General features: G+C 36.6%; 1 protein-coding gene across 1 annotated transcript in view; it reads right to left on the bottom strand.

The window, feature by feature from the left end:
- The window catches only part of TMEM67 (Meckelin), a 36071-nt gene extending 29136 nt beyond the window's left edge, over window positions 1-6935 (bottom strand). The window contains exons 1-8 of the mRNA XM_051217430.1: window positions 6716-6935; window positions 6599-6687; window positions 6467-6566; window positions 6348-6429; window positions 6233-6311; window positions 3590-3709; window positions 2251-2328; window positions 1430-1590 (exon numbers count right to left, since the gene is read on the bottom strand). Of these exons, the coding sequence (XP_051064827.1) occupies window positions 1430-1590; window positions 2251-2328; window positions 3590-3709; window positions 6233-6311; window positions 6348-6429; window positions 6467-6566; window positions 6599-6687; window positions 6716-6902 (896 nt within the window). The 5' untranslated portion in view covers window positions 6903-6935. The remainder of the gene's footprint in view (window positions 1-1429; window positions 1591-2250; window positions 2329-3589; window positions 3710-6232; window positions 6312-6347; window positions 6430-6466; window positions 6567-6598; window positions 6688-6715) is intronic.
- Window positions 6936-19491: the final 12556 nt, after the last annotated feature.

Genomic DNA, 19491 nt, shown 5'->3' with positions numbered 1-19491 from the left:
TAAACATATGCCTAACATATTAAAATGTCATTGGTTTTCAGCTTGTTAACTTCTCCTTTGTTTGTACCGAGGTAAAACGTTGCCATTTGAGCCTATATATATTTTGCTGGGCCCTCTAACATGGAGAATATCAAGTTTACCATCTCACCCTTTGTGATTTATTAGTAGAATAGATAGACAAATGTTTTAATAATAGGATTTATGTAATCAGTTTTGAAGGTTAGATCTGTTTATTGAAGATAAATAGAGAGAACTGGAAAATTTGTTAGTAAGTATAAAAATATCTACGGAAGTTGTATTCTATATCAACTGCAGAACTGTTGGAAACCAGAAAGGACTGAGAACATATTTTGTATTAGTACAGAACCTTTTAGAAGTACATACCCACTGTTTTTCTGTGGATCAAGTCAGAGGTGTCTAAGTTTTGTGTTGAGAGTGTTAACTTCAGATTACTGTATAGCACAACATAATTCAACTGCATCAATGTTTGTTCTTGCTCTATTTAATTCAACTGTGTCGGGTGTGAGACAGTTATCCACCTCAGACAATAGATGAAGGGTTGCGCAAGATCATGGATTGATTAAAGTTAGAAATTAACACCGCTGGATGACGGCTCAGGGGTTTACAAGTTAAGAGTCCGCGTGCGAGACAGAAGGTCGTGGGTTCGAGTCCCGCGTGCGGAGCCATGGGTGCGAAATGCTGACGAGTCCCACTTCAGTACGAAATGGCCCTCCAGTGCTACCAGGCTTACAATGGTGGTTTAACGTTGAACAGTTTGTGGTCTCAAATAATGCAATGCAGTTGGTGAGTAAATTTCTCAATGTTGGTATTATCCATCGCTCATGACATCTCATTAAAACCATAAAAATTCATCTAGAAGTTAGTCCTCAATTTGAATGCAATTAACGTATAGTTGACAGGTATGTAGTGATTGATTCAAGTTGTTGTTCAATCTTGTTATGCACTATTATTTTTCATCTCTAAGTAGGACTTCTCAGCAGTGTGCAACTACGAAATCTAAGACGGATATTTACTAGTTACAGTTGAAGTTCAACATAATAGATCAATACTTAGTATATTTGTTGTGTGGCTAGCAGTGAAATTCAGCGTGTGTGTTTCTTCCTATTTAAGACTAATCAGATAGATTCACTTGCATCCCAGTGAAGCTTTAACGTATTACGTGAATACTTACTAGAAAAATTAGTAACTACGTGAATTCATCAGTTCAGTGGATAAAGCATTAGTATTGGAAATGAAAGGTACAACTATTGAGTTGAGGTGAGAAGTGTTGTCTGCATCATAAACCGATTAACATGTCTAATTAAGCTTGACATTACAAGTACTTCATACGAACACTATAACTTTCTATTATAATAATTATGTGATAGATTTAAAAATACATTCTGATATGAATAAAATAACAACTTACCAACTAGTATAATCACTATTAATTGGAGTTCTTTGACTAGTAAGTCTTCGAAATTCTGAACATGTACTAGCTGATCCAGTTCCACTATCGTATAATGTATTTAATTGTAAGGTACATAAATTAGCTAGTAACTGACATGCTGTTATATTATTATAAGCAGTCTATAAAATAAATATCGAAAAAAAGTCCCAGTGGTAGTTTTCAATTTTTAACATTCTATACTTACATTAGTTTTTTAAAAAGTGTCTATATAACACGTTTAAACTTTTTGGTAAATTCATATTACCTAGACTCAGTGACTTAGTTATAAAGTATTCATTGTCTGTTGAGACAAACTTCAGAGATAAATGATCTTTATTAATATTTCATAGTTATGTAAAATACATCGTTACGGTACCACCTCTAAATTAACTACTTTTATGAATCCGGTGTCCATCTTGTTGTGTTAATGAGGTATGGTAACTTGGACCGATGCATGTATGTGCCTGGTCCTACGTTGTAGCTGACTGACTGACTGACATCGTTACGGCACTCAATAATCATCAAAACAAATTAATTGTACCTATATTAAACTCATTATTGAAATTCATTCGAATTTTGATATTTATTTATTGGTAAATTATAGAGAATGGAGGTTAATGGGACAATGCATAATTATTTATTATATCAGAGTAGATAACACCAATAATTTACAGTAATTTATCTTTAGAAATCGGACTACTTATTAGTAGTATACTTTATTAAAACAAATTTAACATCCATCTAATGGTATGATTCAAAACATTTTACTTGTCGAAAATAAGTTCAAACTAAATACTTACTGAACAAAATGCTGTTGCTGAACGTGCTTGTGTCTCAAAATATTTAGATGATATCCCTGTTTGTGAACTTGTCTCACCCTAGAAGTAAAAGCAAATGAAAATCTGAAAATGGGTGAAGTCATGTCATGAGTTTGTATTTTCTTAAATTTTGAGAGTATCGATAATAAATATTAGGCTGTTAGATTATTATCAAGAGGGGTTTTGTGGAGATTTTAGAAAATTCACTGGTTGAAATCATGAGTCAATTGAAGCTAGACCATCATAGAAAACCTGGAAGCCCTGGAAGGCCGTTTCGTCCTAGTATGGGACTCTTCAGCAGTGCGCATCCACGATCCCGCACCACGCTAGATTTGAACCCAGGACCTACAAGTCTCGTGCCAGGCAAGCGAATTTCAACAGAACTTGAATTGATTTTAATTAATATGTTGTTTGTATATAAGTAACAGTGTGTAAAACTTTATTATTTATCACCTTGTCGTTAATTTTAAAACAAATAGTTTTGTCATGAAGTTGGGTTTAGAATAACAGTGGGATTCAGGATATATGTTTTTTGTTCCACTCAAGATTCTTTAACTGAATGCACTTGAATGTCAGTGTTGATATTTACATTGTGGCTAGATTCTTGTATCTTTTGAAGTCAAAGAATGAACATTGTCAAAGGAATGAATGTTCATTCAGCTGATCAGTTCCAAATAAAACGAAGCGTATTTCCTGAATTTCACAGAAAGCTGCGATCTACTTTTGAAAAAGACGTGCTAAGGATCCGTATCCACCAACACAGCCTGATCAAATTCACTTTAAGTCTCAATAGCGACAAAACTCAAATCTTAAGTTATTTCAAACAGTTACATGGTTGTAACTTTTTAAATATTTAACAAAAATAATCTTCAATTCTATTCAGTTAAACAATAATAACTGACAATAATTACGTTTCGTTAATTTGTTGTATTTCTTAGGGTTTTGACACAATAATGCAGGAGTTCAGCTCTCCACAGTTGATTGTTGTTCCGAATACTATCATTAACACCCTTTACTTTATTTTAGTTTCACATATGCTGTAGATACAGGAAATATAATCTTCAACTAGAAATCTTTATATTTGGAAAAATGACATTCCTGTTTACAAATGAACAAATGGGGGATCAGACTATACATAACTGATAATACTTCTTAGAATTATATCAATTAATCATTATGTTCAAAATAATTCGCCTAAAGAGTGTAGCATCTTATCATATTGAAATACGTTGATGTGCTTACTCGTTTACATTATTAAACATAGTAACTAGAGTTTGTTGAAGTAACAAGCAAACACTGTCTAAAATCTGAAGAAACCTACAGCAGGTAATACTAGTGTAAAGGTATCAGATCCTGTAGGTACAACGGGGCTTGAACTAGAGGCTGAATTGGAAGAGCCAATTGACGTTGGTGTTATTCCGGGAAAGCAAACTCCATCAACCTGTAATAAAACGGAATTAATGGTACAATGGGCTGAAAAAATACTACTTGATGAGTTTAAAATAAGAGTCTACTACTACTACTACTACTACTACTACTACTACTACTACTACTACTACTACTACTACTACTACTACTACTACTACTACTACTACTATTACTACTACTACTACTTCTACTTCTACTTCTACTACTACCACTACTACTATTACTACTACTACTACTACTACTGCTTCTACTTCTACTTCTACTACTACCACTACTACTAGTAGTAGTAGTAGTAGTACTGGAGTGGACTTTGCTCGCGGGATTGTTTGTAAGTAGTATATAGCGAAACTTGGAATCGAGATTGCAACGATTTTCAAACTGAGTGATAAGTTTCAGTTTCTCGAGAGTTTGGCGTTGGTAGAACACTTAGAAACCAGATAAGAAGACGGTTCCGGTGGCAGAACACACAGGACAATGCAAATGGACGATGGAAAACAGTTTATATGTAATGTCTAAATAGCTTGTCAATTCTTAAAATGAATATAAATCCTTCTGCCTGGTACCACATATGATACTACGAAAAAACGGTCATTTTGTGTTTAATGGTGGAAATATGCAGGATTTTTCCAGTCTTTGCGGTAAAAAGAAAAAGTAAGGGAAATGTTGATCTAATTAAATTCGTTTTTTTCAACTAACTCGTACTGAAGATTAAGGAACAAGTGACTGCGGATACCTTGATAACACCTTAATATATGCTACTGTACATTTCTTGAGGATCAAACACAGACCCAAAGCAGTATTGCGTTTATCATCATCACACTCCTTATTTGCAGTTATTTTTGACCTCAAGTCCGTGGTAATTGGCTCCAGGTACTGAGCCATATAAAAACGAAATGTTAATTTTTTGAACAAAAAGAAGGGCGATTGCTAGTTAACAGTAACTATAATAAGTTTGAATTGAGATGCAATCCAGATGAAATGGAGTCCTTAGGGCCTCATTTTTATATAGATTTAATAAACGCTTTGTATATATTATCAATTTAGTAAAAAGGTTACTTCATTTTAATGAATCCATCTGTTTTTTTGGAATGTTATCAATTTTTTCACTTATCAAACTGTGTATGCAGTCAGTGTGCAAAAATAAACTGTCCGTAATACTTACGAGTCAGTTCTTTCCGTTCATTTTCTTTTACTAAAAGACAAGTCAGTTATAATCATGATAAACACACAGCCTGGGTAGAATTTGGCACTGTATTAGTTATCATACCACATCACAACAGAGAAATCAAAATAACAAAAGGAAAGCTAAACTCTGTATGAGCATAAAAATCAGGTGAAGATGGAAACTTTCACGTTTCTGACGTCCGTTGTCAGTCTATGGTCTGTGTTATTGTGTGCAAACTCTCATTTTGCCTATAGGGGTCATCAAAAATTGTTTTGCAGCTTAGATTTTATGATGAACCAGAAGAATCGTACGACATCTGTAAACAATCTAGAGTAAGCAGTATCAACCTTAAATAGTAAAATTTTGAAGTGTGTGAGCAAATTTACCTTAGTACAAGTAATATATCATTTTTTGTGAAGACAAAAATGATTAGGATGGAAGATGAGCAGGAGTTAATGCATTTTATTTTTGCACATAAACAACTGCACGACCATTTTTAGCAATCAGGTTTACCCTATGACAACTACTTTTAAACTATACATTTTATAATAAGTAAATAAGTAACTTCCTTACTGACACACTTTTAATAGTCAATTTTCGAAAAGTTAATGAGCTGTTGAGAACAACCTCATCAAAATACAATTTTTCAAGGCATGAGGTACAATAATGCACCTGAACAAGTTCTGCAATATATCGAAATGAAGACAACCGCCAGATTTGAAATAAACGCATAAGTAAAGACAAATAAGTTGTATAACGCATCCACAAGTTAACCCACGTTTATAGGCATATGACAAAAAGTATATAAAACAGACAAGTAATTGGTATGATCAACTACCATGGATGCCCGAACAAGCATGTATGCGAGCGAATATTATAATATTCATCTTAAAAATACATACAGGTTAGAAAACCATGTTCTTCTAAAGTTCCAAAGGTGAATTTTTACCAAGTTATTTTTGCTTTCTAGCAAAACACTAGTTTTTATGAAACAGGAATTCAGTACCATTTTACTTTGATTTAAATGAACTATTATTTATTATCAGTTTAGTTATTTGTGCAGAACTTAGAGTTTGACGGTTATAGTCATCGTTCATAAAGTCAAGAATGGAACGTATCAGAAGATATAGAAAGAAGTAGAGCTAACTGAACAACGTTAGAGGAGACCAAAGAGAATTGCCAAATACCAAAAAACCATTTTGTCCACTACTAGGAAGAAATATAACTGAATAATTGCTGTGTCGACCATTTATTAGCTATTTACTTTAATTATGGTATGTAAAAAGGTTGAGTGATATACGTGAATATACACTTAGCAAGTAGGTATAAAAATTTTAAGAGCCTTAAATCAGTAAACTGTAATAAACTCACTTGGGAATTCGGACATATGCATGATTCAGACAATGAAGAAGCACGCAACATTTTAATTGTTGTCCGACATGTCACACAGCTAAAATTCCATTCGATGACTACCTTATAAACTCACGTATTGTTGTCTGGTATCGTGTTGTTTGAACAAATTAGACATGTCTGACTAGGGAGTTGGGAACCTGACTGGTCAAGATAAACTGAAAACATGATCCTAATGACACCATGTGTAGTTACCTGAAACAGAGTCTGAAGGACAAGAACTGCAACTTTTTGTGGCTGCCATATATGAACCAGTCCTACATGGTATACAGAACAGGCCGTCCTCACTGACCATCTTCAGAATAATCAGTAACCAGGGCCACTTACTTCTCCATTTTTACATTGAGAACATTCAACATTATTACCGCCAAAGTTTTTTATCGTTTTGTATCCAGGTTGACAAATGCATGAAAACCCTGAAAATAAGTTTGCAAAGATTCATACCATCTGCTGATTGTTTTTGAAAAGTCAAATTCTGTGAACACTTTTTACACAGAAGATTTGCGGAGTTAAAATATTCCGCATTTGAATCCGCAGAGCCAGTCGAACAGTTTTGTTGCGAAATAAGATCAATAGAGTACGACAGAGGTTGTTTAAGAAGAATCAAAATTGCTAATACACAGTATAACATGTCGTAGTTGAAAATTTGTGCATTAGGTTGTTATGACACCAAAAATACAAACAAACGTAAAATATCCAACCACTAATATCTTTGTGTGGAGTTAGTATTCATTAAGGGATTTTTTGAGTTTAATTTTACTCCTACAATATAGTTCCTGCTCTATGGCTTTTTTTAGTGTAATATAGTCTGGTCAATCGACTAGACTAATCCAAGTCAAATCAGTTGTTATTTGTTTACATATCTTGTTATTCCAGTGAGTCAATCTGTCTCAAGGCAATGCTGTTTGTAGAAGAAGTGCTTATCGTATTATTAGCTGTGAGGTTGGCCGAAAGCAGTATTAAAAATGTCGTAAAAAATGATCTAATTTAGAAGAGCAACGGGAAGACGATGATCAGAACAATTAAATAAATAAACGAATAAATGTGTTTAATAATTACTCAAATAATGTATATCAGCACAGTCTATCAACACTCCTCTTGGACCGATCGGCCAAGATGGATGTTGTCCCTTAGACTGGGAGAGCATTCTAATCATATATAACATTGAACCATGTCACGGATTGGCTGTTTGAATATTTTAATAGTGATATGTGAGTATGTCGCGGAGTTGTACAGATGAATCGTTCCAACACCTGTCTGTAGTACCGGACGTCGGCAGCTGTTTTTCATTGGGTAACTTCAACCATCTTTTTAGGCCGTAAAATCTGTATTAACACTGGAACCTCAGTTAGAGTTATGTGGATAGGTTTACTGCAACAATGTAACTAGACAACTTATTCCTTCCTACATATTTTATTTTTATAAAAGGGAAAACATGCAATTCATATCTGGCAGTGATTAAATATCTACGTAGACGGAAAGTGGTGTAACACTGGTATGCGTATTATCTCTATGGCGTGTGCTACGCATACGAACAAAACATAAATCGCATGTAGCGTGGATCGGGAGTAGAATGCTAAACAGCAGAATAATAAATAAAGCAAAAAGGAAGGGGAACAAAGAACGATCGGAATAAATTTATTTCTTCGCCAAGTTTTCTTTTACTACACTACTTACGATAGGGGTACCTAGCCTGTCGTATGCCCTGATGGTGTTCTCGTAACTTTCGGGTTGCCTGATCTGCCAAGGGCGATGGGACAGTGCATGACGCTATTGTTGTGTGCTAGGTCCAGAGAGAATTGTATGCTATATGCATGCAAATCCGCCCCGTTATTGTTCCTTTATTGTTCCTATTAACACTACTTACGAATTAAATTTGATCCATAATCCTGAAGATGTTACGGATATACAGTGCTTGATAAAGATGTCAGGATCTGAAAGACCAGTCAACCCAGGTGTCGAGGAATAAAGATGCAGAGATAAATTTGAACAATGAGTTCTGTTTTGAGGCACATATAATCTAGACTGACTAGTTGTTGTAAGGTATGTGCAGCACTTCGTGCTCTGTTGTGAAATTGTGTGAATGCTTGATGAAGCTATCTCAGCTAGAGGTGTGTCCAGTAGAACTGGCAAGGCCAGGATCAATGCCGAAGACTTACGAAACTACTTGCCTGAGGATTTATTTACCACTACAAGACGATTCTCGGTGGTTGAAGTAGTTCTTCAAATAACAGTTCTTCTTAAATTGACGTTAGAGTAAATCATAAGTGATACTAAGCTTTTTAATTGTGGAGTTATTCAAGATTAATGTGTTGTGCCAACGAGGTGGAAAGATGCCATAGTCACAAAGTTATACCTATGGGGGTTTCTTTGAATTGCACTCCTACTGACCTCACTGGCGTGGGCACAAGTTCTTGGGAAGGGCTATCTAAAAAACATCCTGGAACACTACTCGTTAAGTAACACATAACAATAGCGTCCGGACAGCCTGACCTTTTATAATGAGCCTTACACTTACTGGAGAGGGCTGGAAAGAGATCTCAGGTGAAGAAACTAGTAGTTCTTATCTACAGCGACGTCAAAATCAAGTTTATAATATATGATTTTTCGAGTGTCTGATTGGACAAATCAAAACATTTTGTTTGTTGATCGACATAGGGTATCACTCAAACCCGAAATTTCTTCCTGAAGACCAGTACGTAGTGGATTTCCTTTAAGCTTATTGAACTATTCACTGAAGATATGCACCGAATTATCTGAACAAATTAAGAAATAAGGATTAACATGTGTCACTCAGATGTGCGGCCACAGTGTTATTAGTCGTACTGTATGAACTGTCATGTGATTAATTGTGACCATATATTTTTATTCATTTTTTATATAGGAGTACTCCTGTTCGTTGGCCAAACATATTATTTGCTTACATTAGCTTCGTGCAAACTAAAGCACCAATTCGTTTGCCTCGTTGCCTTCTTTTCTACATAAACAAACCATTATGTCCTAATTGGTGTACTATGGATCTTGTACAGCTTCCACTGAAATGTCAGGCATAGGTAAATTCTAAACACGGTAGTAGAACATACTATTCTAATCATAAAAAAGTTAGCTGGTACTCGTACGAAACTATATAGAGAAATTTTACCGCTGTGCTGCCTATTCTACGGCGTTATTTAGCCAAATTAATATAAACCAATCTAAAGGCGCTATGAGTATTTAGTACACCAGCTTATTGTCAAAGTTACATAACACTCTTAACAGTCTAGGAATGTTCTCATCTTTTGAAATTTTAAACCCATACGATTGACTCGAAAACTAACACTTTAAACCCAGAGAAGCGATAAGTCGGCTGTTAAGTTTATGGGTCACACTAAACAAAGTTGGCACAATCCGTAAAATCCCCTTAAATAAGGTGATACACTGTGGGAACTGAGACCATAAATAAACTGAATGATTGAAATCCCCCTTAGGGCGAAAAATAAACGGAATATACAAATGACGACATAAAAATATCAAATCTACACCGAAGACTAAGACGAAATTTCATTGTCACGCCAAACGACACAAGATGATATTGAGGATCTTTGCAACAGTCTCACTTGTTATGGTCCTATTCATCATAACCGGAAACACTGCAAAAACTCCAGAAGAAACTTGTTACGAAAAAGATCTGTCTTTAGATCATGTGAGTTGGTTGGCGTCGCAACACCCATGGTACGTTTTCTAGAAATTACAAGCGATCCTTCAGTTTCTTAATCTCTAAACCATCCGTCATGAAAAACCCTTCGGAGAGCTTCCTCACCGGCGTGCGTTGATAGCAACCGTAGTCAGTGGATATATCTGTCTGTTATATATCAGTGATGTTATCGTGAAAGTTCCCTTTCTCATCGAGCTATCACAGGAGTTAACGATTTTCCTACGAATACTAATTTACATCCACAAGAACCAGTCTTCGGCTTACAGACATTAAGTATAGAACCGATCGTTGCACTTACTAAGAGATATGTTCGTCCTTAGGTGAGTTTATTCAGACCCACCCACTGGCTTTTCGTTGTGTCAGACGTTTCTATGCCAATAGTTGCTATGGACCCGTTACAGCACCATAGTCTTTACACTTACCCAGGAAAACGGAGGTTAGTAGACAGATATACTGATTTGTTTGTTTATAGAAACGCATTATCCGGTTGTATGTTATGTCCAGTCACGGTTAAGCATACAATGTGTTTGTAGTAATGCTGGTTACTAACCACACAGTCTTCGAAGCTAGACATGGAATTACTAGGAAGATTCACATCATCATGCAACACCAGGAAAAGGCCAAGAATGATAAACTCAGGAAGATGCACTGAATCGAAAGGTACAGCTCAGCCTTGCGGACGTGGTCACTCTGTATAACTTCTCATTATTCACGTCAAATATATTATTCCATCTTTGGCCCAAATAAATTCTTCAGAAGTATAAGACATAATATTACTGATTTTTACGATATGATAAATCAGTGCACATATTGATGGGACCTCCACATAAGGTCTCATAGATTAGGTTGTCGCATTGTGAAAAATCTACAGTTTCAGTACCAGGATCATTGTCATAAAAGTACTAAGGACGAAACAAACCATAATTCTACAGGGTACTACTACCGACGGATACTTTATGTATATCCCAAACTGTACCAAACGCGAACAAAGCCACAACGTGTAACCAGCAATGTTGCACACCACATGACGGGTACAGGGTTACCTGTACTCTCGAAAGCGCGCATCGACCATCGAACAGCCGCTTGGCGTCTCCTTTGCTCATGATCCCAAAAAGAACAGCCATGATTAGCGTCCAACTACTAAGTATCAACGATTGAACGCGAAAAACTTTCATGATTGTTACCGGTTGCCTCACATTCACGATCTGACAGATACCTTGAAAGGTGCGGCTGTTTTTCTCAAAAATCCATTTGATTAAAGCATATTGCCGAATTCCCATTGCTGCCGACGACATTCCCAAAACCAATTTCATCATGCATTTCGGATCCTACGAATTTTCGCTCATGCCTTTCGGGTTGAGATATATTACACAAGCATTCCTGAGGTTCTTTGATGACGTTAGAGGCCTAAACTTCATACATGCATATGTGGATGACTGCTTGATTGCAATTTCAGAGAGAGTATTTCACCTCTAGCATCTAAACCTAGTTTTCGTACGACCAAAAAGATGAAATTACTGTATAAATTCAACACCAACTCCTTAGATTTTCTCGGAGATGCTATCGATGCTCAAGGCATCCGCTCCTTGCGAAGCGAAGTAGCGGTCGTCCTGGGTACCCAAAAAGCTACGTACGTTCAAGGTCATGGTACGTTTCTATCGACAGTTCGTATCAAATTGCGCGTCTCTCATGGGAATCTCAGCCAACCTACTTTGTGAAGATGCGAAACTCATCAATTTGGACGTCAGCGTGAAGTGATCATTTTCCACATTTAGGGTAATTATCGTTAATGCAACAATGCTCATACACTAAGACGTAAAAGCACCCGTTAACATTGCATGAGACACATCCGACTAAGAAATAGGAGAAGTCTTAAATCAATGGGTTAACCAACCACTATTTTATGTACTATAATTTGAATTGTATTTGGATAATATTACTCATTTAATTTCCGAAATTGCCTGTCCAATTCGATAAGTCTGTTATAGTTTTTGGTCAATATTTGTATCCAAAAACCTGTGTAATATATTTGGTCATAAAGCATCATTATAATCCTCGATGACCGTAATCTTTCAAAATACATATCTCTTCACACCCAATTTCAATTAATACAGGCTTTCAGTACCAAACACCGTACCAACTTCGATTATTTGATAATAATTACTGACAGTTCTGAATGACTTAGTTTTATAAAGCTATCTTTCCATGTGTTATATATGTTAATATTTACACAATGTGCGCTTATTTTGCATTCACAGTTGTACTGACATACTACATCTATACTACGATCTTCCTGCCATTCTCATTTCTTGTTTTTCACACCTTCACTAGTCCTTACGTTACATTCACTTTTGTCTCAAAAACAAGCTTTAAGTTCTAGATTATCTTGAGCCCTCGCTTCTGATTTATTCACCCATTTATATTTCCAACATTATGTTCGATCATTTGCTACTTATCACCTTATTATCATGTCACAAAAATACGAAATCCTCTGCTCATAGGCGTCCAACCAAACGTAGAAAAACGATATAATCTAACACTACCACTGACACGATTCCCGACAGTTTCAACGAGACGAGCTACTCCATTCACCTGGAATCAGGTAAGCTTATACCAGTTGTCTCCATTCCAGACACGTTGAAGACTCTGTTGGTAAACAATGATGACAACCACATGGACGGTATAAGAAAGTTGCAAGTTGACATGAACATTCTCAATCCGTTTGAGTATCTCATCAACCCAACCTCACGGAGACTCCAGATCAGATGAATGAAATAAATAATTTCCCAGATCGTGTTGCTTCAGACGTATTTTTAAGAATAAAATGATCTAGCAGTGCACTTGTGTTCAATGTACCGGACACATATGCCCTTAAAAATATCAAGTATAATCTGCTTAGAGCCAGTGATGTAAGAAAATTAAAAAGAAGTTACCATAGTATGCACTCACCGATCCTGTTGAAATTCAACTCGTTTAGACACCAGTGACTTTCTAGTTTTCTCCAATGCGATGAGATAAAACAGATTTCCGAGAATATTAAGATTCTTGCAAATAGAACAGCATGACAGTGAAAAGCAGGAAGAGCTGGTTACAGACCACCAGCGTCAAACTCGAAAACGCATCATAATCCTGAAGGTCATAAAACTAGGTTCGATTTTAAGAGGACATCTAACCTTACAAATATGCCACCACTGACAAATCCTCTTGAATTCCTCAAAGTTCGAAACTCAGAAGAAAGTGGTATCCATCCTCCTAAGAACTTTGACATAGTTGTGCTGACGACGAATCGGATAAAACATTTCAAATTTTTGTCAGTGTAACACCCAGTTACAGTAGCTGTGCAACGGATAGCGGGATAACTAGTCATAACATTTATATAATAACAATAATAATAATAATAACAATAATTTACTCTCAAATAACAGTTTGTTACATGAGGCATGACAATTTACAGGCAAGATCAAAATTTTTACAAATGTTACAGTACCCACTGTAGTAAATTACTCAGCTGGGTTGATAATTTAAAAGATATGAATGTAGATGGTTTTGGTCAGTATCACTGTCAACGCGCTTCATGAAAGTCGCGTTGCGAATGTGCAATCGATGGTCAAGGACAGGTCCATTGAAGGTGGGAGCTTCTAGAAATCGCAACCATATGTCCCTTCAGAATATCTAAGGCTTTAAGGATGGTGCAGGATGAAGTCACCAGTTCCATATCTGAAGGAGGCTGAAAGAAGGAGCAAGTAAGGTAAAACACGAGAGGCAGAGTAGCCAATATTCATGAGGGAATGTCTAAGGCATGATTACTCATTCTAATTTTCCTTTATTAAGGTATTTGTTAAGCAATAGCATTTTAATAGGTTAGAGAAAATAAGTGTAAACAAAGTATGAGTGGACATACAACTGACAAATGGAGGGGGTTCAGAAAGGAGCTGAAAGTATGAGATTATGTGTGGTCATAAAATATAGTGCTAAAAACAGTATTGTGATATACAATTGACTATCTTCCTTTTTTATCGAAGCTGTTGGAGCCCTTTTCATCTGTTTTTGCATTATTATTTTTTTTAAGTATCATGGGGTCTTGAGTAGACTTCGTATATTATCGAATTGTCTAGTTTGCTTGTAATAGGATTACTGAGTAGGAAGTGAAACCGACTCAACGTTCGTAACACGATTTAATGAGGTATTTTGCATGATAAATCAGCATTGATACCTCAAGTTCGTAACATCCCACTAAACCATAAGGAGCCGTAATTAAACAAAATGTTCTGCCCTACAGACATGGGTGGATTGAATTTATCTCCCCACCATCATGTTTGCTGGTCAGTAACGCCACCCTCCCTCCTTTTGTGATGTTAGGCTCTCTTAAGTTTGTGGTAAGTATGAATACTGCTTTAATCAAAGCCCATAGTTGGAATACACTGTCTCTATTAGGTCCATGTTACAAGCAAATCAGATAGTTGAAAAGTCTGTTTTATGGGTTAGATGTCCATATAGTATATCACACTACTATGAAAATAACTAATGGTTTAAAGAAGTAAGGACTAATAGCAAATCAAAGGATATGAGAGGGTATAAAATTGTAGAAAAAAATTTCAGGGTAAGACAAATAAAGCATTGAGAAACTCACAAGACTTTGTGGCCAAATTTTGAGCTTTGTATGATCGGCCTTGGTAGATCAGCATCCATAAGATTGAGCTATCTGTCTACTTGCAGTAGAGAAAAAAAAGCATGACTTTTAGGAAGAATAATGTACATTTAACCTGTAGAGTTTTGGGAACTGAAAGCTAGGGTTAGGAGCATAAGACCATGATTAATAAACAACGAATAATAGGAAAGGATAAGCCATATATTCTGTGATTTGGTTATATTCTTATTAGTAACAGTCGAACTTGTTATAATTTTGTTCCTTCTAGATACTAGGCGGTCCGTAATAAAGTGCCTCATCGGTGGGCGGGAGTTCAAGGAAATGTTGAAGTTCTTTGGAGTCTAGAAATAGGGTTATTAGCTTTTTGAATCTGGTAAACGTATCACAGTTGCGGATAGGCATTGGCAGCCTGTTCCACAATAAACTATACCGTACTGTAAAAACTCACAACGCATTTGTTTTTGGTGTTTTACGGTAAGTAGTGTATATGCGTTGTTTCTAAATCTATAGGCTGGGTCGTGGGTCATAGTCGGGCAGGAGGTTAGAAAGGAGAACCCATATATCGCTACCACAAGCATCATGACGTGTATGGACTTCAGAGTACACTTAACTTGATTGTCAGAATTAGTACATCTAAATGCAAGTATCTTATGACTATAGAAAATAAAACCTTAGGTAATAAAACCTCAGAGTTATCAATATATTGGCTTTTTAAATCCCGTATGAAATCGAATTCTCTTAGCATGACTAAATTCTTCATAGTTAACGGCGGCGTTGTCGACGACCTTGATACCATTTATCAACAATTCAGTCAGCATTTCTCGCAATGCTCCAACACTGAAACCAAAACCTCCGTCAATATGTTTCCAATGTTGTCATCTAGACGTCTGTCCAGAATTGATTTCATATCCACCAACATCAAGCAGGCCATAGGTGCCCTGAAAACCTCTTATAACGGCGGACCTGAAGAGATCGCTTCATCATTAGTGAAATATGGTAGTAGATAATTCCCACTAGTTTGTTTGAAACTTTTCAACCTATCTATGGAATATGGGATCTATCCATCAGCATGGGCAACATACCTTATCACCCCTAGATTCAAAGCGGGATCATTTGGTGATATTAGTAACTATAGGCCCGTTAACTTGACATCCGTGCTATCAATAACCATGGAAATAATCATCCACAACAGCTATTATCATTTTTACTTTCCGCTAGTCTAACGAGCTCAGCCCAATGCGGGCTCGTGACTAAATGCTCATTCTTCACGTCGCACCACGAATTTTTCGGTCAAATTACTCAGAGAAGAGATGATGGCCAGTCACTGATAATTCTGTACTGCGATTTCGGTAAGGCTTTCAAAATTGTCCCGCACAAACTCCTAAAACTTTCTCTATGTGGCATGCGGAATTCCGTCTTATCTTGGCTCGGATCGCTTTTAGCAGAACTTAACCAGATCATTCGCTTTGGATCTGGCTACTCCAAGCCTGTGAATGTAACCAGTGGGGCTGTACAAAAAATGTAATTGGTCCACTACGCTTTCTTCTTTTAATCAATGACGTGTGTTCTCCCTTTCAATATGGTAGATCTTTCTTTTTTACCAATGACGTAAGAGTGGTTTGTTCATTTTCTTCTCTTACAGAAGTCGATACTCTTTACACTCTTATTATCATGATTGAACTCTTTCACTAGGTGTTCATTTCTATTCCCTCTCTCTTTTCCTTTCAAATAAATATCATTCTTGATGTTCCGAAGTTTGTAATTAAGACAATATCTTGTATTACACTTAAATTAACTTTCCAGACTCATTTTATCTTCACTATGAATATATAACTCATGCTTATTTATATTTGGATATCCTTTGCATTTTATTAAGACTTTCATTGAATCACTTCAAACCATTACTCCATAAACATGTATTCTACCGTCACATCTTACTGCAATAGTAAGTTGATTTCTTATTTATTCTATTCATTTGGCGATACATCCATGGTCGTTCATTGTTGTTCTGTGTTCACAAACAGGTTTAGTAAACTATTCACGTATTTCGCGTTTTCTTCATTTCTATTCCCTTATTTTCTTCCTTTCCTTCTTTAGAGTCAACTCAATATTCTTCTCAATTACTCAGAACCTCATTTATTATAATCTTATTATTCTATCATTGTTTTTCTTTTTTGCATATGGCGAATATTACGTTACCATAATTTAGACTTGTGTATTATTTCTTTTGTGAATAAACCTAAAATGATTTCTTTACAACACTTATGTACACATAAGATGTTTGTGGATAATAATAATGATAATCTTTGGTATTCTTCTCGAGACGGTTGCAAGACAGTGAATTGAGGTAGGGAACACCTGGCTATGTACTGTTCTGTACAACACTTTCAACGCTCTGTCAAAGGCTGAAAATTCATTCTGTTCACCGGCCAAAAATCTCTCACTTTTACTCATATCTCGTTTTTAGATAAGTACTACGCTTGAGTCTTGACAAGCGGACAGCATTTCGCAGCTTACTTCATATATACAACATATTTCTCTGGCAAACAGTGTAATTGCAGACGTTTTGCCACGTATAACTTCCTTGAGCGGTTTTCAAGAAACCGGCCTTCATAAACTTGCTGTTTCAAAGAGAAGGCACTGATATCATCGACAACCCTGAAACTACGTAATAAAAAGATGGGAGCAGGTAGGAAAATTTACTATGTGACACCTACAGGTAAAGATTGCCTAATCGTGCCCAAAACATTATCGACGCAACGTCTCAAAACGTTGCACAAACATTCTCATCCAAGTGTTCCAGCAACCATCAGGCCCACAGTAGAATGATTTTGCTAGCCTGGTATGAATAAAGACGTGAGGGAGTGAGCATGTTCCGATGTAAGCTTTCAGAAATCTAAGGCGGTTAGACACAAGTATTCTATAGGCTCATTAAAAATTTCCGAAGCTCGTTTTGACCATGCTAATCTTGCTTTGGAAGGACCCTTGCCAGATTTAAACGGAAACTCTCATCCCTTGACGTATGTAGAACGTTTCAGTCGGTGACTGTAAGCAGTAACCATCAAGAAAATTATCTCTGAAACAATGGCTAATGCTTACGTCGAACGATGGACAGCAGACATGTACTGCAATTCAACTATTTTACAAACCGCGAACGCCAGTTCGAAGTTAACCATTAGCGTTGTCTTTCTAAACTATTAGGAATCACACGATTCCAAACGACTGTCTGCCACAAAGACGAACACGTCGGTAAAACTATACAACCGACAGTTGAAAGCCTTACTCTTAGCTGTCAACGTACCACAGTGAACTGATGCCCTTACATTCGCGTCACTCGGTATTGTCGATGTAATAAAAACTGAAGTTGGATACGCTGTAGAACAATTCCTGAACGAAACGACATTTCAACTTGTGGGTCTTTTTTCTACTTCATTGGATGCGAATCTAAACTTCTGCGAAATCAGGAGTACAAACACGGTGCATCCAGTCAAGCCTATTCGACCGCCTAATATTGGTGTTTTGTTCGTCGAGATTCATTAGGATTTCACCTCGAAATAGCTCATTTAAAAGGAAATCCTAATCATGTTGATCTTCCCCGTGTGCAGTCGAACGATATGAACTTCACTGATGCGATGCCATTTGTGATAATCTACAACCATCACAAAACTTTGCTGTCATCTGAAAATTGATCCAAAACAGCGTGCCCTGAAAGAGGTGTGAGGTAAATAGAACGCTTAGGCGGCTCAATATCAATCCTTCAATCACTGAATCTTTACGCATCAGAGTATAAGCGTCTGAGAGACGACAACCGAATGGCTTATACCATCCTAAACACTTCTGGGCATCTCCTTAAACACCTACATAGGCTCAATCCGAATATGAAACTTAGCCGTAACACCCAGAAACTGGAGACAGTATAGCAGAACCGACCGTAGACACATTTTCTTCTCCTTGATAGTAGTTAAGTGCTGGAATTCTCTGCCGGCTGATCTATTCCAAGCGACTTCTCGAGAATCCTTCAAGAGAAAACTTGATACAATCTTAAAGATTAAGGAGAGTATCTTGCTACAAATTACTCGTATTTTTCTCTTTTATCACTAAATATACCTAGGATCCTACCTGACGGCATCAGTGGTCCACCGCTAATAGATACGAAAACCCGTTAAGCTTCCATTGCATCCTGAACCACTTGCGGTCATTCGTCATTGGACAATTGACTAAGAATCAACTAACATTGGCGGCGTTTACACACAATGTCACTGTGGAGGTTAGCAGGAATAAAGTATGTTGTATCTGTTATTATGTAGTCACTTCCTCCAGTTACATAAGATACTCCTCAATTTGTGCGAAAGCTGTTAGAGAATGCTTGAAAAGTGAACACAAGGTCGATGCATCTAAACGAGTTGGGAAGCATGTAAAAGTAACAAACTGGAAAGATGGAAAACCAATTAGTATCCGTTCATATTTTAAGTTTGATTTTTAGAAAATGTGGCGTAAGAGACGGTGTGTATGGTTATGATCCCAACATTTATGTGGGTAGTTGAAGTAATAAATCAACCTTAGAATTTAATTTGATAGCCAAATGTATATGTTCTCTTCAAACTTGTCTTTGTTGTTAATTGACTAGATCTGACACCCTACAGTGGTTAACAACTAGACTTGGTAGCCCGGAAGGATTATCTACGTGCCGCTGTACATCTACCCCCCGAGAGTAGTATTTATTTAAGGTCCATTCAGTTTCCGTACGCAGTTGGTGGTACTGTTCAAAACCAACCCCAGTGGATCATGTACTCTTACTCATCTACTAACCCTAAATCCTGAGTTGAAGCTTATTCTATTCGTTATATTACGCAGTTTAATTCTCCCTGAATCGTGTGT

The sequence above is a fragment of the Schistosoma haematobium genome, chromosome 5 (assembly GCF_000699445.3).
Source record: "Schistosoma haematobium chromosome 5, whole genome shotgun sequence".
NCBI classification, from domain to species: Eukaryota; Metazoa; Platyhelminthes; class Trematoda; order Strigeidida; family Schistosomatidae; genus Schistosoma; species Schistosoma haematobium.
This window is presented reverse-complemented; position numbering and strand designations above follow the sequence as displayed.